This window comes from Ruditapes philippinarum, unplaced genomic scaffold (assembly GCF_026571515.1).
Source record: "Ruditapes philippinarum isolate M1 unplaced genomic scaffold, ASM2657151v2 ctg612_1_1_1_1, whole genome shotgun sequence".
NCBI classification, from domain to species: Eukaryota; Metazoa; Mollusca; class Bivalvia; order Venerida; family Veneridae; genus Ruditapes; species Ruditapes philippinarum.
In genome coordinates, this window is record NW_026856417.1 from 474,127 (window position 1) to 498,458 (window position 24,332).

Here is a 24,332-nt window from a genome sequence, read left to right on the forward strand (position 1 = left end):
GATGATGATGATGATGATGATGATGATGATGATGATGATGATGATGATAATAATGGTTTATACCAGTTTGTTGACAAACGCCATTGATATTAACGTATGGTGACTGACAGACACATGTTCTTGGGAATGTCGTAGAACAGGTTGCCTGTTGAATCAGCGAGCAATCAGCATTTGATGAGCACGAGCCTCCTAAAACTAAATCCACATACATGTATGAATTATTTATACATTTTGATAGTTTCAGATTCGGAAATACTTTTATATTACCTTTTGTAGTAATGAACCCAACACTTCAAATATTTTTAAAACCACTCATGAGAAAACAAAACAAAACGATCAAAAAAGAACTCCACTAGCTGAGGTCTAAAAATTTTAGAATATGAAATTTAAATTCTTTTCATAGATCAGTTACGGTAAGATAATAAAACGATTAGAAAGAAATATTCTCAGAAATTAATTGAAAATCGTATATTTGTGCTGTTCTTAGATTAGTGTAAAAGCATTGCAACGCTTTTCAAACTTTGGTTAATTTTTCACAATTAAAATAATTATTTTGGAAAATCGGAGTGAGCGAATGATCTGACATTTTGCACATAAGTTTTTTAGTGTAGATCTTCTTCAAATTGAACGTAACAATAATCTCGAAAGAATTAAAAGTTTATTTTTATCAAATCACAATTTCTTACCAATTCGTTGACAGAAGCTGTTTAAGGATAATGTATAACCAACCAAACAAACACAAGTCCTAGAATTTGCGTCACAACGTGCAAGCAAAAGCCCGCCACATTGGCTGTCCGAAAGACAACTGTCTCCGAAACCTTCAAAAATAATAATATAAATAAATGAATAAATAAATGAATAAATAAATAAATAAATAAATTAATAAATAACATCACTGACATATCATTTTGTTACAATGTTGACGAAAAAAAACTTCCAAGTAGTAATAGTAAAATGTGATTTTGTTGCTATATCCGAAAGACAACTGTATGCGAAACCTACCTTAAAAATAAATAAATAAATGAATAAATAAATAAAATTAAACAAAAAAAACTTACGTCTTAGAACACACGCGTTATTTTCCTGCTTGTAAGCTGTAGAGCAAACACATCTGAAAGTAGACGCTGTGTCGCAGACGGCATTTGAAATTCCTCCGCAGTCACTGTCACGTGAACAAGAAGAACCAAGCCCTGTAAGATTAAAACGATACTTATATAAAAAAATTCTGGAACACACAATAGATAAAACTCCTGTTCTGTCCATGTCAAGATGTGCACTGCAGTGAAATATATTTTACGCATTTTCATTGGCGTTTTACCGGACTACTTTTTCTTAATTCAGCCAATACACAAAATTAATGGGGAAGTCTTTTAAATTGTAATGTCAAAAAAAGAAAAATGTATATAAATAAATAAATAATAAAAAGCAAATTCAAGCTTTTTTTCATCTTAAAATACAGGACTTATTTTCAACTTGTGGTATGAAAATTATCATATTTCACTCGTGGTTACTAATAGCCTAAAATTATATTCATAAATCAAATGGTGCACTTAAAATGAAAAACTATACAAAAGATGATATAAAAATTTCTTACTGAATTGATAATCAATGTGATTTTTGGCCGATTTGAGTGAAAAGCGAAAAGCGTTGCAACGCTTTCATTTTGGCGTCAATTTGCGCAAAGATGTTGATTGCCTCTGGGTAACGGAGTAAGCAAATTATCTTGAATTTTGCACAAGAGTTATTGGTCCAGACCTTTATACAGTCAAACAAATAAATTTTTGTTCCTTCATGTCAAAAACAATGTATTTGTTCACAAAATTTTATGTCAATGTCTTTCCCAGTATACCGGGTATTTTCCGCGACCATCACCCCACCCACGCAGCCACACTTAAGAGACAACCAAATACAACAAATACACAAAGGCTCCACGAAAGGTAAAACAAAAAGAGAAGACGGTTAGAGTAAATCCCCTTCCCCATTCCCATATTTCAACCCCATCATGCAGGGTTTAAAGAAAATAAAGGTTTACCAGTTTGTTGACAAACTCCATTGATATTGACGTATGTTGACTGACAAACACATGTTCTTGGGAATGTTGTAGAACAGGTTGCCTGTTGAAGCAACGAGCAATCGGCTTCCGATGAGCACGAGCCACCTAAAACTAAAACCAAATTTAAACTATTGATAAAAATTAAATATATGTTTTTCGAAATAATGACAGCATTGATAAACAACAAAAAAACTTTTTGAGCCGAAATGAAGGAATTCTTTATCACTTTTTTTGCGTTTGCTAAGAATAGACTAAAATATCTAAAAAATAAATAAATAGCAAGCATTCGAACTTGATATTAAAAGTTTGGAACACATTTTGTTAAGCAGACACAATAGGATTAACAATTTCATTATTGAGGTCAATGCCCCATCCACCGCATCTCCGCTTTTTTTTACATATTTATGTCTTAAAATTCAGAATAATATCCCTACTAACAGAATAATAGCATAGTTACGGATGCATACTTGATTATATGGTCTAGATTATATCTAAAGGTTTAACTTTTTTATTTTAAAAATTATCTTGTTCATGATGTTACTATTCCAATTTTGCGCAGAAATAAATATTTCAAGACTTTTCTTAAAGATAGTTTTCTTACCAATTCGTTGGCAGACGCTATTAAAGGCCAATGTATAACCAACCAAACAAACACAAGTCCTAGAATTTGCGTCACAACGTGCAAACGAAAGCCCGCCACATTGGTTATCCGAAAGACAACTGTCTCCGAAATCTTTAAATAGAAAACATATAAAAATCCGCTGTAATTCATAATTTTTGTTTAAAATCTTTCTTTTCCTATAGTTTGATAAAAGAATAATTTCTTAAACGATTGATAAAACAATGTCACGTTTATTATAACAGACCGCGTGAATTTTTTTTTAGATTAAAGCGGCCTTCAGCTTTTTTTTTTCTTTTTTTATTTAAAGATAAATCGTTTCATATAATTGACATATCAAAAGAATTTAGAATGAAAATGCAATTTGCCGTCGATAAAATATATAAAAAATAAGGAAGAAACCTTTGTTTCCCGATTTTCTATTTTTAGAAACGAACGTCACTGGAGTGCTATAAATAGCTCCAACAGTGAGAGAAAATGAAAATTCGTAACTGAGATACAACATAAAACACAGTTCCGTTGATATATTGACAAAATTCTTACTTCTTAGTACACAGGCGTTATTTTCCTGCTTGTATGCTGTAGCGCAAACACATTTGAAAGTAGACGATGTGTCGCAGACGACATTTGAAATTCCTCCGCAATCACTGTCACGTGAGCAAGAGGCGCCAAGCCCTATGAGATTAAAAAGGATAGCTATAGATATAAAATACGACAAAATGCCATTTCGAAGTAGCCCAAGTATCGTACTATAAGAAAGGTTATTTTGATACAAAATAATACTAAATAAAAAACAAGAGGGCCATGATGGCCCTGAAATCGCTCACCTGTATATAGGCCCCCCCCCCCCCCCCCCCAACGTTGCAGGGCCAATTTAACCCAAGGGCTTTTATTTGCACAAACTCGGTAGACACCCATAAGAAGATGTTTCATGCTAAACATCTAAGCTCTAGCTCATTGGGCTTTTTGAAAGAAGATTTTTTTAAAGTTTTTACTATACACATATAGTTAAAAACAATGACACCCCTGAGGCCAGACCAGTTTTGACCCCAGGGCTTTTATTTGAACAAACTTTGTAGACACTTACTAGAAGATGTTTCATGCTTAATATCTAAACTCTAGCTATTTGGGTTTTTTCAAAGAAGATTTTTAAGTTTTTGCTATACACATATAAAGAAAATCAATGACCCCCGGGGCGGGGCCAATTTTGACCCCAGGTCTTTTATTTGAACAAACTTTGTAGACACTCACTAAAAGATGTTTCATGCTTAATATCTTAACTCTAGTTATTTGGGTTTTTTCATATAAGGAAAATCAATGACCCCCGGGGCGGTGCCAATTTTGACCCCAGGGCTTTTATTTGAACAAACTTGGCAGACACCTATTAGAACATGTTTGATGCTAAATATCTTAGCCATAGCTCTTTGAGTTCTTTAAAAGAAGATTTTTTAAGTTTTTACTATATGCATATAGGGAAAATCAATAATCCCCCGGGGCGGGGCCAATTTTGACCCCAGGGCTTTTATTTGAACAAACTTGGTAGACACTTATTAGAATATGTTTCATGCTAAATATCTTAGCTGTAGCTCTTTTGGTTCTTTAAAAGAAGATTTTTTAAGTTTTTACTATATGTATATAGGGAAAATCAATGACCCCCCGGGGCGGGGCCAATTTTGACCCCAGGGCTTTTATTTGAACAAACTTGGTAGACACCTATTAGAACATGTTTGATGCTCAATATCTTAGCCATAGCTCTTTGAGTTCTTTAAAAGAAGATTTTTTAAGTTTTTACTATATGCATATAGGGAAAATCAATGACCCCCTGGGGCGGGGCCAATTTTGACCCCAGGGCTTTTATTTGAACAAACTTGGTAGACACCCATTAGAACATGTTTCATGCTAAATATCTTAGCTGTAGCTCTTTTGGTTCTTTAAAAGAAGATTTCTTAAGATTTTACTATATGCATATAGGGAAAATCAATGACCCCCCGGGGCGGGGCCAATTTTAACCCCAGGGCTTTTATTTGAACAAACTTGGTAGACACTTATTAGAACATGTTTCATGCTAAAAATCTTAGCTCTAGCTCTTTTGGTTCTTTAAAAGAAGATTTTTTAAGTTTTTACTATATGCATATAGGGAAAATCAATGACCCCCCTGGGGCGGGGCCAATTTTGACCCCAGGGCTTTTATTTGAACAAACTTGGTAGACACTTATTAGAACATGTTTGATGCTAAATATCTTAGCCATAGCTCTTTGAGTTCTTTAAAAGAAGATTTTTTAAGTTTTTACTATATGTATATAGGGAAAATCAATGACCCCCCGGGGCGGGGCCAATTTTGACCCCAGGGCTTTTATTTGAACAAACATGGTAGACACTCACTAGAAGATGTTTCATGCCAAATATCTTAGCTTTAACTCTTTTGGTTCTTTAAAAGAAGATTTTTAAGTTTTTACTATATGCATATAGGGAAAATCAATGACCCCGGGGGCGGGGCCAATTTTTACCCAAGGGCTTTTATTTGAACAAACTTGGTAGACACTTATTAGAACATGTTTCATGCTAAATATCTTAGCTTTAACTCTTTTGGTTCTTTAAAAGAAGATTTTTTAAGTTTTTACTATATGCATATAGGGAAAATCAATAACCCCCCGGGGCGGGGCCAATTTTGGCCCCAGGGCTTTTATTTGAACAAACTTGGTAGACACCTATTAGAACATGTTTGATGCTAAATATTTTAGCCATAGCTGTTTGAGTTCTTTTAAAGAAGATTTTTAAGTTTTTACTATATGCATATAGGGAAAAATCAATGACCCCCCGGGGCGGGGCCAATTTTGACCCCAGGGCTTTTATTTGAACAAACTTGGTAGACACCCATTAGAACATGTTTCATGCCAAATATCTTAGCTTTAACTCTTTTGGTTCTTTAAAAGAAGATTTTTTAAGTTTTTACTATATGCATATAGGGAAAATCAATGACCCCCTGGGGCGGGGCCAATTTTGACCCAAGGGCTTTTATTTGAACAAACTTGGTAGACACTTATTAGAACATGTTTCATGCTAAATATCTTAGCTTTAACTCTTTTGGTTCTTTAAAAGAAGATTTTTTTAAGTTTTTACTATATGCATATAGGGAAAATCAATGACCCCCTGGGGCGGGGCCAAATTTGGCGGGGCCAAATTTGGCCCCAGGGCTTTTATTTGAACAAACTTGGTAGACACCTATTAGAACATGTTTGATGCTAAATATTTTAGCCATAGCTCTTTGAGTTCTTTAAAAGAAGATTTTTTAAGTTTTTACTATATGCATATAGGGAAAAATCAATGACCCCCCGGGGCAGGGCCAATTTTGACCCCAGGGCTTTTATTTGAACAAACTTGGTAGACACCCATTAGAACATGTTTCATGCTAAATATCTTAGCTGTAGCTCTTTTGGTTCTTTAAAAGAAGATTTTTTAAGTTTTTACTATATGTATATAGGGAAAATCAATGACCCCCCGGGGCGGGGCCAATTTTGACCCCAGGGCTTTTATTTGAACAAACTTGGTAGACACTCACTAGAAGATGTTTCATGCCAAATATCTAAGCTCTAGCTCTTACGGTTTTTTAAAAGAAGACATTTAAAGTTTTTTCTTTCGGTTGCCATGGCAACCAGAGTTCTGCATGGAATTAAATTCTTTGAACAATTTTTAAAGGTGACCACCAAAGGAACATTCCTGTGAAGTTTGGATGAAATTGGCTTAGTGGTTTATGAGGAGATGTCATTTAAAGTAAAAGTTTACGGACGGACGGACGGACGGACGGACGGACGACGGACGGACGCCGGACGAAAAGCGATCACAAAAGCTCACCCTGTCACTTTGTGACAGGTGAGCTAACAACAGTGCCTCCATGCTTATATCATATAAATTACATTGAAAACGTGTAGATGTTTCAAAAATCAATGACAACATAAGCGTTGAATACTTATCAATTGAAAGATATAGGATATTATATCCTAAGCCATTCATGAACGCGCTGCTCTGATTTGTGGTGACGTCCAAGTACGCAAAATGACGTTTCCGTTAACGTGTGATTTTCCGGACGTGACTCAAGTTATATACCGTGGACGATAAAGCATCTCCCAGATCCGAAAAAACCTACACCGACCTCCATATTAGTCATTCATTGCATAATATCAAAATAACTTATTGAAGTTTTAACAAAATTCGAAAATAGATCTGTCTACATCTCAAACTACAATATGTTCAACTACTGATTCGTCACAGACCCCTGTGACGTCATTCGAACATGCCATGCAATGCTTCCTTTCGGCGGATTAATGTCAACACTTCACATTTTAAAAATCCATTTGTTGAATGGGGAAAAAGATAACAGTTCAAAATTACCTAAAAATTGACAAACTCCATTTACTGCTGTGTATGAAGTTTTACAAATACACGTTCGTGGAAAAGAAGTACCACAGGTCCCCTGTGTAATTAGTGAGCAATCACCTTCGGATGAACATGATTCACCAAGATCTAAAATTAGATAACAAGAGCATACGAAACCAAGAACTCAGTAAGGTTTAAACGCTCTTGAACTATCCCAGGTTAGGTTATTGGATAAGGATGAACAATCTTAGTTAATTAGCCAGCAGTATAGAGCCTGGTCAGATTGCACGGATGAATGCGTGCTGGTCTGGCTAAAGAATTATTGTCACTCACGCTTATATTCGTAATTAAACATTATTAACACGTTCACCATTTTTGTTAAACATCTTGAAAAAAAATCTTACTTATTCTCTGACAAAAGTTGTTGCTAAGCCTATAGCCTATCTGACAAACACACGTGACATCACATCGTGCAGCAGTGAGTCCACCGCAGTCTGTATCTGAATTACAACTGTCGCCGTATTCTATAAATAGAAAATATATAAATAGTAAAATGAAAAAAAAAATCTATAAATATTTATAAAGGGAAAAACGCATGATATATCACGACCTGCGTGTCTCTTTAAGCATGTCACTTTCGATTTACAATCAATTTATTGGAAAATATTTCAATAGAATCTTTTGTAGTTAACCTGGCGAAAAGTTGCAAAGCAATAGCACTAACTACAATTTTTGTCATGTCATCTTATCGGATCCGATATTCCTTTCGGACTACAGCAGCAAGGAAAATGTTATTTCGCTCAAGGATTGGTCGTACTTACGTCTTCGTTCACAAGTGTTACCGACTTGCTTGTAGAAAGGCGAACAGACACATTGAGACGTGAACGCTGTGTCGCAGACAACATTCGAAAGCCCTCCACAATCGCTGGTACTTGAGCAAGACGAACCAAGTCCTGTTGACAAGAAATTCTAGGTATTTAGTATTTTATTTTTTTATTGTTTATATTCAAATGCAAATTTAAATCCGAGTTTTAAAAATGAGAAGTTAGAAAGTGACTTTTCGTACATGACTTTGAAGACCTCTGATAAGGCATCTCTTGAACGATGTCAATAGATAAAAAAAATGATTTTCTTTAGTTAGAAGAAGAAAATAAACGCCAACAAAAATAGTGCACACTGTGTAGTCACAAAATATAGTCCCTAATAATTTACGATTACGCAATGCAATAAGTGTACCAATATTAGAAATGATGTGTGAATCGTCGCATTTTGTTGGTTTTCATATTGTAAGTATGCCAATTGGTTGTTATAAAGCACGTGGGCTTATGACGTCATGCAACATTAAATTACTACGCACATGATAACAACATGTTATGACACGGTAACCATGCCACATATTTATTTATTAAAATTTTGTCATACCTATGAATTCACACTGGTTGAAATTGGTCTGTCTGTATCCAGTCTGGCATACACAAGTTCTTGGAAAGTTTGGATTGCAGCGTGCTGAACTTACTCCTCCGCATTCTGAATCTGACTGACAACTGTCACCTAAAACTGTTTACGCATACAAAAAATAGTACCAGTATGATTATCTATTGATGGTTAATAAGAAGTCCTTAATACCCCGTAAAATGCAGACTGGCTTACCGGAAACAACAAAGAGCGTGTTCTTACATCACAAGAATTACACATTTAACAGTTCATCAACTAGTGATCATTCATCTACAAATAACCATCCGGTTATTCTTGTTTTTAGTATTGTAACTCATCAATTCTATCCGAAAAGAGACTTGTTTCTTTGCCATGAACTTATATATTATATACATGTATGTACCATATCATTTTATCTCAATATGATTCGTATGAGTTTCATAAAGCAATAAAATCTTGATTATTATTTTTACCTATCTGGAGCACAAAACTGATTTATTTCATATAATCTACTCGGGTATATCGTGCCTGTTCGTGGAGATTGTATGATCGAAAAATCATGAGGTTGATATCAACATTTTATACGGTTGAATCGTAAATATATTAATCTAATAAAGTGAGGCATCACGAATTCATGAAGTTGAAATTGTAAATTTATGTAGTTGAATTGATGAATTAATGACGCTTACCGGTATGTCGTAAAAAGGAATGTTAATACCTATGAAGTGCAGAATAATGCATGTATTTATAGATTGTTTAACCTTTAAGAAGCACCAAACATTTTACTCGCGAAATTTTATAAAATACTTATTCCCTGCATTTATAACCTCTAGCTTTGAAAACACAAATCTTTTCAATGCACACTAACCTCTCAGAACGCAATTGTTGTTTACAACTTTATAGGCAGTCTGGCAGACACATCGCAATAGATTCGAGTCGCAGACGATATTTGGAAGACCTCCGCAGTCACTGTCGCGAACGCAAGGCGTATCCAATCCTGCAGACAAAATAAACAAATCGAAATAAATGTTATAATTTTACAGGATATTGATTTCACTTTTGACTAGCATAAAAAATAATGCAGATTTTGACGAAGACTATGGTGGCTGATTGTGTCATTCGTGTTTTCGCCCCACGACCCCGCTTAGCGAAAAGTAAAGCTTTAACAATTTAAAATGGCGGGGTTGCGGGACGAAAGCACGTTTCTTAGCGGGGGCGCGCGGCGAAGTTTTATTCATTAAACTTCGGCCCGCGCCCTCGCGTTATAAGCGCGTTTCCGTCCCGCGACCCCGCCGTTTTATTTCTTAAATATATATTGTTTATATATCTGTGGCACAAATCAGCCACCATAGAAGACTGAAACAGAACAAAATGTTTAATAGTTTGAAAAAGGTTTTATAAGTACATATAATGTAATTGTAAAAACAATACTTTTACCTATAGCTTCGCAGACATTATTGCTGTTAAGCCTAAAACCGGACTTGCAGGAACAAACTCTCGAGTTTACGTCACACGCAGCGTTAGTGAGGGCGCTGCATTCGCTATCAGTCTGGCAGATATCTCCGAATCCTTGAAGAAAACAGTATATGATACATGTATAACGTTGAGATAAAGTACTTAAAAATATCAAGCTTTTGCATGACTTGTAGTGACTGTCAAGAAAAAGTATGTTCATTATTAATATACGTAAATCTTCAGCAAATTTGGTGGGGTTCGTACACTCAGTGCCTGAAAGGGCAGATGGACCCTCATTAAGCATAGATACCCAACTACCAACCAGCAAAGTTCTTAAAAAAGCAACTTGAAATAAGAAATCAACAAATCTAGCAATTTATTCTGTAAGTTAATAACAACTCGTGCGAACGGCTGACGGCATTACAATGGTTTTTTTCAATTATTAGGCATCCTCGGTAACCCACGCGTACTAGTTACTACGGAAGACAGGCGGTGACATTTCAACTTCTATAATTCTTTGTTTTATCTTCACGAATTTATAATTTCACTTTTATGAATTCACGATTGATTTCAACATACAGAATTCACAATTTCAACTTCATGAAGTCAACATTTCAACTTCATGAATTCACGATTTGAACATCATTAATTCACGATTTCAACTTCACGAAATCAGCTTCATGAACTCGTTTTGAACTGCACGATTTCAACTTCGTGAAGATAAAATCTTGATTTTTTGAAGTTAAAATCGTGAATTTCAAAACATCAATTCATGAAGTCGTAACCGTGAATTCCGTATGATGAAAACGTGAATATACGATGTTAAAATTGTGAATTCTCAAGATGAAATATCCCCATCGGTCTTTCATACGTTACATTATAATCTTCATTCATGATAAATGAGCCGCGTCACGACAAAACCAACGTAATGCATTTGCGACCAGCATGGATCCAGACCAGCCTGCGCATCCGCGCAGTCTGATAAGGATCCATGCTGTTCGCTATCAGTTTCTCTACTTGTAATATAGTTCCTGATCAGACTGCGCGGATGCGCAGGCTGGTCTGGATCCATGCTAGTCGCAAACCTATTATGTTTGTTTTGTCGTGACGAGGCTCAAATGCAATTCTGCGGTAGCAGTATCCATGGGTTTTGACTATGGAAAAACGATTGCTTGACGACAAGGAAAAGGGGAGCATTTTTTTATATTTATAGAATGGAAGACTTACTTCTTAATCTACAGGTCAAACCATCTTGTATGTATATAGTTGAGCAAACACATTTGAATGTTGTCACTGTGTCACATGCGGCATTACTTACAGCTGCACAGTCACTATTCCTTACACAGCTTGTACCAAGAGCTAGAAACCATTGAGAAAGAAAGTACAATTACAAATGCATAAGCATTCTTATTCCATTTTTTAATCTCGATGGTGAATGTGAGAAGTGAACTTGAATTCTAGAAAGTCCATTGTGCCAAATAAGGTATTCAAAGTAAAACGATACTCAACATCAATAGGAAATTGTTTGGTTAATGCACGGCCTGACAGATAAGCATGGCTCCAAACTAGTGACATCACTCTAGTTTTATTCCGTCTAGATATTACAGTTGCGGCGTGCCATAATTTAAGGTTTGCTCGCCGCGTGGGTTAAAATCCCGTCAGGGGCAAGCCGTTATTTCCGTAAGTAACAAACTTTACACTCACTGCTTGGTACTGGTGGGTTCATGGAATGGATTTGAGTGTTACAATAAGAACATAGCTTCCTATACAATCATACAATCGTACTTAAATAAATTTGTTTTACAAATTTTACGAATGGCCGAACGAGTCAAATGAAGTTTTTACATTTACTTGAATATATAACTGTATTTTTGCCGGCACATAAACGCCAAGCTTGGCAGAAAAAAATATGTAAGAATCTAGAAAATATGTAAGAATCTAGGTCTTGTCATTCCATGATTTTCAAATTTCCCTTTCTTGGTCCCATTTTGCCCCTTTGCTGAAACCCTTATGCTTTAGTAATTCATCATTTCTAAAAATAAATATTCAGACTGACGCACAAAACAAGGAATCTAAACAAACATTTCTAAATGTACTTACCAGCCTGTACACAGACATTAAAGTTTAAAATAAAACCGGACGGACAAGCACACCGAGCAGTGTCACAAATTGCCCCAGATATGCCACCGCATTCCTGATTGCTTAAGCACACGTCACCGATATCTAAAATAGATATATGTTACTTTAAAAGGAGCGATGAACTAAAACATAGACCAATTCAACAATTAGAAGATCGGCGTAAATCTATAAATAGTTCAAGGAATCTATAAATAAACCATGTATTCTAAGAATAGATCAGGAGATTTATAAATAGATATTTGTATCTTTACCATACATAGTGTATAACTTGCTCTACTTGCTCTTTTATAAGTATTCATGAAGATGATATAATTATGAAATATTTTATATTATTTTAAGCATATAATAAATTGGGAATGACCCTAAAAATGCGGAGATGTAATTATTGCTGTGTGGAAAGCATCTACTTCGCTATTTGGATAAAATAGTTACCGTAAGCATTTTTTTTACTGAAAACGAACAGCCTCCAAAGAAGCTGCAATTAAAACAAGAACCGGTTGAACCGGGTGCTCCCCGAGAAGGTTTTGGACAAAGGAAAGTGCCCTTCTATTCAATGAGATTTATCTATCTATAAAGTTTCGTGATGATATCTCTTATAGTTTCAGAGTAAAGTCCCGGATAAAATTCAAAGTGTATAAATTAACAAAGGGCAATAACTCCAAAATAAGACAAGACTGTGTTTAGGTTATTTACCATTGAGGTATATTTACCTACAAAGTTTCATGTTGATATCTCTAATTGTTTTAGAGTTATGTCCCAGACAAAAGTTAAAAAGTAAAAATAAACAAAGGGCAATAACTTCGAAATAAGGCAAGGCAGAGTTGTGATTCTTTAGCACTGCACTTTTACCCAATGAGACCTATCTACCTACAAAATTTCATGTTGATACCTCTTAAAGTTTAGAGTTATGTCCCGGATAAAGTTCAAAGTTTTAAAAATAAACAAAGGACAATAGTTCAAAAATTAGGCAAGGCAGAGTTACAGTTCTTGTGCACTGCACACCTACTCAATGAGATCTATCTACCTACAAAGTTTCATGTTGATACCTCTTATAGTTTTAGAGTTATGTCCCGGACAAAGTTCAAAAATTAAGCAAGTCAGTGTTACGGTTCTTATGCACTGCACACCTACTTAATGAGATCTATCTACCTACAAAGTTTCATGTTGATACCTCTTGTTGTTTCAAAGTTATGTCCCGGACAAGAAAAGTGGACGGACGGACGTTCCAACATTTTGGGTTTAGGGGCTATTTTCTTTGTTAGTTTCTTTGTTTTCTTAAGGGGTACTAGCCCATAAACCCTTTGATCACGGAATGAACCTATTGTTCTCTTTTGTTCTCTTTACTGTTTTATAGCCCCTAAACCCAAAATGTTTGCTCGGACAGACGGACGGACAGACAAGGCGGCGACTATATGCTCCCCCGAAATTTTTCGGGGAGCATAAAAAAAAATCAGAAGTTAAGAACCGACCTCTCATAACACATGTGTTGCTTTCAACTTTAAAAGTTGTTGGACACGAACATGTATTTGCACTACAAAAAGCAGACGACACCCACTGGCAATCAAAATCATTCGTACATGCCTCGCCAAGTCCTGAAATGAAATACTTTGTTTCTAAAATGTTCAATAGTATCGAATGATCGTTTTAAAGATAAACATATTTAATAGCTATAGGTGTTGAAAACTAACTGTTTATCTTAGTCTAATGATATAAATGTCTGTCGAAAATTAACAGCGCTTTTCAATTTTGGGTCTTTTTTTTCACAATTAAAATAATTATTCAGTGAGAATGGAGTTAGCGAATGATCTGAAATTATGTACACAAGTTATTGGTCTAACCCTGTATCACATTTTAATCAAAAATCAATCTTCAAAAAAGAAAAGAAAAGTCCAGTGCAATTAATAAACTTCAGTGGAGTATTATTTTAAAGAAACGTGTACTTACCAATAATTTGGCATCCCTGGTTCACCTGTCTGTAACCCACCTGACAGCCACACACGAACGGAGAAACTTGGAAGTTACAAATACCTCCAAGGTAGCTTGCACAGTCACTACTTGCAGAACACACATCACCTATTTCTAAAATTATACAACACGTGACATTAATAATAATCACGTGACTTGAGCATAGATCAATTGACTTTATTAATAAATATCACAGATTTAAATGTACGATGAAATATATGGATTATATTATTTTAATAATATTGATCACGTAATTCAAATGTGAATCACGTGACTTAAATTAGATCACGTGACTTAAAGTAAAGTAAACATATCATGTAAATTAACCGCATCTACCATATTAAAAGACATTAAAAGATCACGTGATTTAAAGTAAAGTAAACATGTCATGTAAATTAACTGCAACTTCTATATTAAAAGACAAATATATGACCGTATTCTTTTTGCCTCAAATATTCAAATTTGAAACATATTCAAATAAATGTATTTCTTCTGTAATATGTATACGGATACGGTTTATCTAATAAATTTTTGTCAATATCAGTAATTTTTAAACAGAATTAGCCTTCCACGAGCACTAAGACTTTAGATTCCAAAATGTGGCGATTTTATTCCAAAAACAACAACAACAAAAGAAACAATCATAACAAAACAACAATTGTTCATAATTTGTTACCTTTGCGCGTACACGTGAAATCCGAAGTTCTTGTAAAACCTGCTGGGCACGTGCATGTATTAGATGCACATGTACCGGAAGTAATCAACCCGCATTGATCAGTGCTAATGCACGAGTCACCCAAACCTAGTTTTGAATAAAGAAAAGCAAAATCAAATAAACACAAAATATAAGTTTTACAAACCACTCTGTAAACAAATATTAAATACATGTAACAAGTATACAAATCTCCAAAGTTTAAAGCGGCCTTGAGCTTTTCTAAAGACTGAATATGTAATTTTAAGATAAATCTTTCATATAATTGCCAAATTAAAAAATAAGGTGGAAAATTAAATTTGTCGACGATAAAATAGAAACCCCTAAATACCTTTAATCTACCGGCCAGCTCACTATATTTAAATTAGTAAAGCTGGGTCTTCTATTTTTAGAAACGAACGTCACTGACGTGTTATAAATAGCCCTCGGGTGTGAAATTTCCAAGAACAAATTACCGAAACACTTAGTTGAAAAAACAATTATTGTTTTTTTTTCCAACAGAAAATAAAAGTTGAAGGACGCTTTTACCCATCGAAATGCTGGAGATTGATAAACTTTGTACAAGAGATAGATACCAAATATAAGTGATTTTCAAAAATAGTTTACATTTGTAGTTCTAGACATAAAGAATGGACATTTGATCAGGACTTGACATCATTTACTAGTGTTTAAACATATGGGTAGAACATATAGCTGTAGCTGTGTTTGCATTGTTAGTTAGATTTTTAAAGCTGCACACCTCCAGATAAGCAAAAATATTTCAATAAAATCAAACCCTGAGAAAAACGTACTGAGATGTTAGGAAAAGAAAAAAGATTCAAAATTCCAGTAATAGTTTGCATGTGATTATTGACCTATTTTGATCTCTTTTTTATCTAACATGGGTTCTAAGTGCCATTGATAATGTGTAAATTGCATTCTTTTTGGTAACTTTACAATATTATACTTTTAAATACATTTCAAATTTTCATGAAAATTAGCATGATTCTTGAGGCCTGCTGCTTATAAGGTCATATAATAACAAGAGGATTTGGCTATTCTAACTGTATGCAGTCTGACATCAAAATGGACTATTTCAACAAAACTTACGTCTTTGGTCGCAAGACCCTGTTGTCCTCTCTATGTACGTGGGCAGACAGACACACCGGTTCACTCCAGTGTCACAGAAGGAAGATGGTATTCCTATGCAGTCATTGTTGGAAGAACAGCTATCACCAAGAGCTAAAATGTGCGGGAAAATTATAACTTCTTGCACGAGCATTTTGAAAAAAAAAACAAAAAAAACGGGACGTAAAATGGGATGGCCTCTAGTGGACGGTCGGCGTCGTGACAGTGAGCCGGGCTTTATCTCCTAAATGCGCGAGGGATTTTAGTATTACTTTCAAGATACAAATTTCACGACCATAAGACGTTTTGTCCACGGCCATGAGACGTTAGGTCATTCAGTAAAATGTCAATGTCACACTTAGAGCTCAAAGTAAAAAACTTGTTCATAGCAAAACTTACATTGCGATATTTAATATCATTTAGCTAAAATGTTCGTCATTGTGAGATTGTGTGTTCCGTTAAAAATTCATGCCCCTGTTGCCAAGGTCAAAATTGCATGCATATTTAAAGATGCCACTAAGTCACTAAATCATAAACTTTAAGAACTTCATTATCATTTTTTTCTTTCAAGAAATATTTCATAAGAATATCCAAATGAAACATTTGATAAATTTATATAGGTTTTATCAATATTTGAAATACTTATGTTAAATGTACCCATTGTAGACCAATTCATTTTAAATTGATTCACTTTATTCAACAGAGAATAGAGAACACATTTCTTACGGTGGTCAGTAGGTACAAGTTTAACTGTAATATATAAAACCTTGCCCATACCTTTGGTCACACAAGAAGTGCCTGATTGAAAATAAGGTGAAGGACAATAACACGTTCTGGTCCCCGTGTTACACCTTGCCCAGTTTACAAGCGCACAATTAGAGTCTGTCGAACAAGTATCGCCAAGACCTAAAAAGTTCAAGGTCATACAAATATTTTCTTATGGCAATATTTTTCAGCGACAAAAACAACAAAAAATATTTGTTTTAAAAAGACGCATTAAATTGATTGATGGAAAACGGACACAAAGCTAGTGTTGCCTCGAACAAACTATAAATACCTTAACATATTGGCAAGCATAGATAATAAAGTAACCTAATCACGAACCTATTGGCGAGCAGGAGTTTGACAATTGTTGGGAAGTTGTTGAGCATCCACATTGTCCATTTGTGCCACAGATGCCCTGGACAATACCTTGACAGTCGGCATTTGAAGTACAAGTGTCGCCAAAACCTGCATTAGAAATCAAGCTTGCTGATTAATTTGACAAAATCCATTTAGATACAGCTCATTTTTGAACAGCACGATTCCAGCCTTGAATGTTCACCTATTGTCAAAAAGGCATAAGTGTCTTATTAGAATTAGGGTAATAAATTCGTCAAAACTCGTGAATTTCCGGGTTTTTTTGGCGGGTAATAGGCCTCATTAAAAACCTAGACAACGCTTCGGTATAACTCACAAACAACACAGCCTGGACTTTTTCCTATATTTATCTATCACCGTAATTTCTATTTATAGCACCGTAACTTCTATTTATAGCACAGTAACTTCTATTTATAACATAAATTCTATTTATATTCCCGTAATCTCCATAATTAGCAAATAGAGACAAGCAAGTCTGTGGTATACATATTTGGCTAAAGTATTTGCTTCTTTACATTTAGCTATGTTACGATAAGTAAATTTATTGATATTTCCTTCAAAAAGGGGCTTAACTCAATTCATATAAAGCACCATAATAGAAAAAAAGTTTCATTTAATTTCAGCAAAATTGCATAATACATGTAACAGGAAATAAAGTACCTTACACGAATTTGAAATCAGATTATGTATTGGTTGCTGCAAGTTTAGTTATCTGCTCTTGTAAATGGGCTAAACAAGCAACAAGGGCAGATAACTCATAAAGTAGGATAGTGAACCTATTTTTTTCATATTTTTTTTTCAATTATGATTCATTGAATTTTGCAAAGTACGAGAAAAATTATATTCACTAGTTGAAATTTACTCTCTCTGTAAATGTTAAAGATGATTATAGGAAACGTTTTATATTATTTTTCTTTACCTCTCAAAGTGCACTGATATTTATTGGTGACTTTGTATGCCGAAGGACACACACAAGTGAAAGTACCAAACGTATCACATCTCCCGTTTGTAACCGCAGAACAATCACTGTTAGAAGAGCAAGTATCTCCAATGCCTATATGAAAATGAACCAATCAAATCAATTGTTACAATTTTTGATATAGCTAAAGATACATTTACACCAATCAAATGGAATGTTATTTACATTTTACTAAAAGCACTCTATATCGAGTTTGATAATGTATTTCTATACGTAGCATCTATATTAATCATAATATTAAAAAGGATTTGAAAATATTTGTATTTTGCCGGTGACTCAATGGCTTTCTCTAAATATTGCACTACTAATAGGGCCCTTCTACCGATACGTTGTAGAAATCAAATTCTTAAATAGGTTCGAATTCAGCCTCAGAAGATATACGTTATTCAATGAACGTCGTCTGCTGGGTTACAGACGAACCGCGGTTAAACCAAGGAACCTACTTGAAATCAAAACAAATGCTGTTCATTCGCGGCCCTCGCGACAAAAGATCTTGATTAACTGTAGTTTTGCATCAAACCTGAACATTGTCGGCAAGTTGGAAATGATTTGTATAATTTAACTACAACTTGCCCCTCACCGCTGTGGGTTTGAATCCTAACAAGGATTTTGGATCCTTTCATGCTAGGAAGCTATCCAGCCACCTTACTTCTACTCAGGTACCCGTTCATTCCTGATTTAATGCAGAGGAGGACACCTGAGGTCATCCTCCACCAGTAAAGCTGGAAACGTCGCCATGCCAGTGTGACGTAAAACCCAATCAATCAAACAAATAAATAAAAAGTATAATCTAATTAAAGCATTAAGAAAAAGTAAAACTGTTTCAGAGTATATTGATATTGTATTATTTGCTTGTTTGTTAATTTGTTTTTTTTTATTTGTATTGCTTTCCACGTCTAGGAATCAAGTATATGACACCTTTTGTGCCATGTGGAGAAGACTTACCTCTTTGACAAGCGGTGGAGTCGTATGTAATTGCCTGAGATGTTAGTTTATTCCAAAATACAGACCGAGACTGAACGACCGTACATCTGAAAAATACGCAAACTACATTATAAATAAATGCTTTATACTTTGTTCTTTTAAAGTTTACATGAAGAATTTTAAGCGTTTTAATTTTCAATTATTTTTAGCGAGTTAGAAAATTATACAGCCCTAACATTAAATATGCCATCATTCAAAAGAAAATGAAAATATTCACTTTTTAACACTGACTTAAGACTTTTACCATTAATTTTAACAAAATATTTCTTTATAATTCCAAAAAACCACGATAATGCAAACGGAACACCATAAATCGCATCTTCTCAGTCATTTCCGTCAAACTTCAGATAAGGAGTAAGAATACACAGAACGGATACGGTATTTCGGTCTAACCTACGCTAATAAAATAAACATGTAAAAACAATAACAATTTAATGCTGGGAGTTGTTCCCCCCCCCCCCCAATATATCGAGTATAAGTCCATTTAAATTTAAGTAAATGTATAGATATAAAAGTAAACAGTACATTATTTAAGTACAAAATGTCTACTTGTTGACATTAATTCGGATTTGTTTATACATTATATTTGTTTGTACATCACTGGGCATTTTTAAACTGATTATGATTGTCAGACGCATTTTCAATAAAATTTTTTACCAAAGCAGACTTTATTTCCCTGTGTATGTCAAAAATATACGTTGGCTATACATTATCAAAGATAACACTCTAATTTTTCGTTTCTAAAACCACGTGGGAGAACTACTTTCAATCCGTAATAAGTCCGAGGTTATTATGAATAACAGCCGAAATGTTCCTATTGGCTTTATCATTAAAAAACATTATACAAAAAGTGATAAACATGATCAAATTGATAAATTAATTGAGTAAATAATGATATATGAAAAATCAAAAAACAAAAAAAAACCTTACACTATATACACAGTACCAGTACTGGTAGAAGACGGTCGCCACTGGAATCTGAATGACGTTTTGACGTTTGAATTCGAATGGGTCAGCGACGATCGCTAAAATCAGAAAACATATTTTTTATAATGTATTCAAATTGCTCACTGGTAATGCATTTGCGTGAGTGAAATTTCATACATTTTTCGTTCATAACATAATCATATTATATGGTGGCTGGTTTGGTACACATTGCGCGTTGCGGTGTCGATAGCGACAACACAACTTGTATTGATATCGCCTTATCGTCCTGTCGTCTTGTCGCTAGCGAAACGCACCAAACGGCGTGTTGTCTCACTGTCATTTTGTCGCTAGCGAAGCACGCAAAACGTCTCGTTGTCGTGCGGCCCGTGGTCACGATGTCACTAATCCTTCGATTTGAGCCAAGCGACAATGTGATATCGCCACCACAGACGCTTGGGGGTCAGATCCTGTCCCCAACGTGATACGCCCTTGTAAACACTCTAGCAAAACTATTTTAATATTTAAACACGAATGGGACATATATTACAACGATAAAAATGGTTTTCAAACAAGTTTTACATATATGAAAAAATACCGTATACCATCAAGTCTCAATGGTATACGGTATTTTTTTCATATATGTAAAAATTGTTTGAAAACCATTTTTATCGTTGTAATATATGTCCCATTCGTGTTTAAATATTAAAATAGTTTTGCTAGAGTGTTTACAAGGGCGTATCACGTTGGGGGCAGGATCTGACACCCAAGCGTCTGTGATCGCCACAACACGCCGCACAACAACGCGCCGTTTGGCTTGCATTGTTAGCGACAGGACGACAAGACGAAAGTCGCTAGCGACAACACGACGCACATTAGTGTTCCAGATCAGCCACCATAATATTAGGCAATAATCTTTAATACATGTTTGTATAATTATCCATCAATATTATAATAAATTTTAAGTATAGAGAATCTAGCTGTATTATAAATAAATGAATGAACGAATGGATGAATGAATGAATGAAAAAATAAATGAACAAATGAATGAATGAATGAATGAATGAATGAATGAATGAATGAACGACTGATCGAGTAACTTCGTTCAATAGAGGACATTGGATGAGTATAAGTTCACTTGAGTTATTATGCGATTTGGATCAAATTATATAATGCGAGCCTGTGGCGAGCAAAATATTATTTTTTATTCAAAGAGTTCAATAAATTCAGTAATAACCCCCTACATGAATGTCTTATTCTTTTTATTACATACCCCAAAAAGTGCAAAAGAAAACTGTTTTTATTGACGCGCCGATAGTGTAACGTGCTTGCACTACGATTGTGTAACGCAAATGACGTCACGTCAAAATATATGCACGACCGTGCAATAGAGCAACGTCGGGTATTACCGACTATCGGTAGTTATGGACAGTAATAATTATAATGTATTATCATGTCCATTATTTAGTACAAAATAGCTATTTTACGTCACTTATGATGTCATCAAGTATCCTGGAAGTCTGCGATGCCATTTTTTTCTGCAGAACCTAAAACACATTCTAACGAAAGCGAGCCAAAAAAAGGTACCGTATACGTTATTTATTTAAAAACATGCCTTACCCGCGCAGTTAAAACGGGTATAATCTATTTATTTCTTGCACGTTACTTTAAAGTGTTAAAATAACAATAAATGCCATTTTATTTGATTGCATGAACGTTTATCTTTGACATGTAGTGAAAAGATACTGTTTCGATTATGTGTGTCATTATAAGCGGGGTTGTCGATGAATACCGACAAAAATTGACCGTTAAGGCAAATATCGACAGGTTGTGTATGCATCCAAGTTAAATCATTAAATATGCCTATCTAATGGAAATGTCCTTATTATTAGTGTTAATTAAAGCTGTAACTTTGTTTTTCATTGTTATTAAGACAAATAAAGATTAATTTATGCTAATAAAATAAAAATCAATAACGGATAATTAGATAATACCTTTTTACTTCAATTTAATATCTTTTTTTGTGTATATACATATGTTTTTTACTTATTTCAGAATGTCTGGCCAACTGTTTAGTAAGAAGAGGCGTCAATATTCTCCTACGAAATTGGCAACAGCTCTTACCATGGTTAAGACAGGAGCAATGTCTAAAAATAAAGCTTCTAAAATGTACGGCATACCAAGAACAACGTTGATTGACAAGTTGTCTGGACGAACGGCGGAGGGGGTGGTACGTCCGGGTCCATCGACTGTCCTCACGTCAGCGGAGGAAGACGTCCTTGTACAATACTCAATACTCATGGCATCAATTGGTTACCCTCTGACCCGGAATGAACTTTTGAATGAGGTCAAGGTCATTATGGATATTGACGGCCGCCAGAATCCTTTTAAGAATAACAAACCAGGCAAAGACTGGTTCTATGCGTTCAAGAGGCGACACCCAGAGTTACGTGAACGCCAGGCAATGACTCTTGGTCATCAGAGAGCAATCGTTAACAAGGCCATGATTGATGGGTGGTTCGCAGGATTATTCGATTATCTGGCAAAAGAAATACCCGATCATGAGGTTCTTAAGAATGACCCGCGTCGCATATTCAATGCGGACGAGAGTGGTTTCCCTCTCTGTTTCAAAACGGGAAAGGTTCTTGCCGAAAAAGGTGCTCGTCACGTATATAATGTAACAACCAGCAACAAAACACAACTCACGGTCATGGTTTGTTTTAACGCTTTTGGCGACTATGTTCCGCCATTGATTGTATTTCCAGGCGAACGTCTGCGAGACACTGGTATTCATCAGTTTCCAGAAGCTATTTATGGCAACAGCGCGAATGGCTGGATGGACACAGACTTATTTGTTGCATTCCTGCAACACTTCTCTGCTTTCATTGATGCTAAGTGTATCACTAAACCAGTTCTCTTGTTTGTGGACGGACACTCCACGCACATATCTCGTGCTGCAGCAACATTCTGCGCTAACAGCGGGATAATATTATATTGTCTTTTGCCAAACGCGACGCATATTTTGCAACCATGCGATGTCGGCTTCTTCTCACCCATGAAATCGTCGTGGAAAAGGCAGGTTAAACTTTGGCAACTTGACCACATCGGAGAAGCGCTTACGAAAAAGAATTTCCCGGGAGTGTTCAAATCCGCGTGGGACTCTGTCACCACTTTTGACAATGCTGCACATGGTTTTCGACGTTCCGGATTATTTCCCTTGAATCCAAACGGCATAGATATTTCTAAATTGGAGCCGTCAAAGGTAGCTAATCCTCCCTGCACCGCTGGCGGAGATGCTGCAACAGTTTCTGCTGCAACCACTGTAACATGTACCACAAGTGAAACTTGCACAGCAGCCTCTTCTGCAAATGGCTCAACTACGAATAATTGCAAAACTGCGTTCATTAATAGTTTATCCTCTGCTCACTTACCAAATACGGTTTCTTGTAGGCAAACTTTTGTTTCGCCAGCTTTTCAGTGTCTTACTGTTCCAGAGCCAAAGCAACGGAAAGTAGTAAATCGATTTTCAGAAAAATTACCTAAGGCTATTTCTGGATCTGCGGCACTGAAAATGTTCGAGGAAAGAGAGGCTAAAAAGGCTGCCGAATTGGTTGAAAAGTTAAAAAGAAAAGAAGAAAAAGAAAAGAAAAAACTAGAAAAGGAGAAAATGAAAGAAGAAAAAAGATTACAAAGAGAAGAAGCCAAACAAAAAAGGAAGATGGAAAGAAAATCTAAACAAAAACAGAAACGTTCAAGAAGAGATAGTAGTAGTTCATCCGATAGTGATACAGTGCGAGTGCAGTTCATGGATTCTGATGACGCCTTTGACGAATCTAAACTCTGTCCCGGATGTAAAACATCAGAGAGCGTTGATGATGATGATGAATGGGTCAAGTGCCTAAAATGCCCACGACAGTGGCACGTGCTTTGTACCGGGGATGCCGTGCTTCTTGAAATTCCAGCAAATCAGCTTGCAAACTATCCTTTCTATTGCGAGTACTGTATTTAAAGGGAAAATTATGTCGAAATAAAGTAATGTCACTTACTTGTTCTCACAGATCGTAATAAGTAATGAAATAAACTAATGTTATGATCATTTTTCAGGTTTAACATATTTTTTTTAAAATTTACTTCACCTGTCGATAAATGCCTCCAGTAGTCGGTAACTGCCTCACATAGTCTTTGTACTGTTAGAACGTTATTGCATCTAATAAACAAAGTCAGTATACAAACATATGAATTTGTTTTAGATTAAAGGCAAACTGAATCATCTAAAATAAACCTAGGGTCTAAACGGGAAAATCGGTTAATTTATTAACAAATGATGTTAAACCTGTCGATGATACCCGACATTGCTCTACCATTTTTACAGAGTCGCAGAAGCAGCACGGATATGTGATAAATGTATATGACGAAGATTCCACAATACATGTATACGTATATAAGT

At 35.2% G+C, this 24,332-nt stretch overlaps 2 protein-coding genes across 21 annotated transcripts in view; one reads left to right on the top strand and one right to left on the bottom strand.

The window, feature by feature from the left end:
- LOC132746467 (multiple epidermal growth factor-like domains protein 6) overlaps nt 1-24,332 on the bottom strand; it is a 66,066-nt gene that overhangs the window by 33,719 nt on the left and 8,015 nt on the right. For 19 of the 20 annotated variants that reach the window (XM_060735630.1, XM_060735639.1, XM_060735631.1 and 16 more), the window contains exons 4-26: nt 19,892-19,986; nt 18,923-19,008; nt 17,918-18,052; nt 16,963-17,088; nt 16,636-16,764; nt 15,841-15,972; nt 14,716-14,841; nt 14,019-14,153; nt 13,544-13,666; nt 12,036-12,158; nt 11,163-11,294; nt 9,918-10,049; nt 9,349-9,477; nt 8,469-8,603; nt 7,868-7,999; nt 7,451-7,570; nt 7,062-7,193; nt 3,216-3,347; nt 2,655-2,786; nt 2,033-2,164; nt 1,059-1,190; nt 687-818; nt 64-195 (exon numbers count right to left, since the gene is read on the bottom strand). In XM_060735630.1, coding sequence (XP_060591613.1) covers nt 64-195; nt 687-818; nt 1,059-1,190; nt 2,033-2,164; nt 2,655-2,786; nt 3,216-3,347; nt 7,062-7,193; nt 7,451-7,570; nt 7,868-7,999; nt 8,469-8,603; nt 9,349-9,477; nt 9,918-10,049; nt 11,163-11,294; nt 12,036-12,158; nt 13,544-13,666; nt 14,019-14,153; nt 14,716-14,841; nt 15,841-15,972; nt 16,636-16,764; nt 16,963-17,088; nt 17,918-18,052; nt 18,923-19,008; nt 19,892-19,986 — 2,914 coding nt within the window. The remainder of the gene's footprint in view (nt 1-63; nt 196-686; nt 819-1,058; nt 1,191-2,032; nt 2,165-2,654; nt 2,787-3,215; nt 3,348-7,061; nt 7,194-7,450; nt 7,571-7,867; nt 8,000-8,468; nt 8,604-9,348; nt 9,478-9,917; nt 10,050-11,162; nt 11,295-12,035; nt 12,159-13,543; nt 13,667-14,018; nt 14,154-14,715; nt 14,842-15,840; nt 15,973-16,635; nt 16,765-16,962; nt 17,089-17,917; nt 18,053-18,922; nt 19,009-19,891; nt 19,987-24,332) is intronic. The other variant, XM_060735634.1, reaches the window with a different exon arrangement.
- LOC132746466 (uncharacterized) lies at nt 21,279-24,244 on the top strand. Its single transcript, XM_060735623.1, has one exon. The coding sequence runs from the start codon at nt 21,921-21,923 to the stop codon at nt 23,892-23,894; it is 1,974 nt and encodes a 657-aa protein (XP_060591606.1). The 5' UTR covers nt 21,279-21,920; the 3' UTR covers nt 23,895-24,244.

What these genes read in the sequence shown, in the direction of transcription:
- LOC132746466 (XM_060735623.1), top strand. Translation starts at nt 21,921, where the DNA reads ATGTTTTTTACTTATTTCAGAATGTCTGGCCAACTGTTTAGTAAGAAG.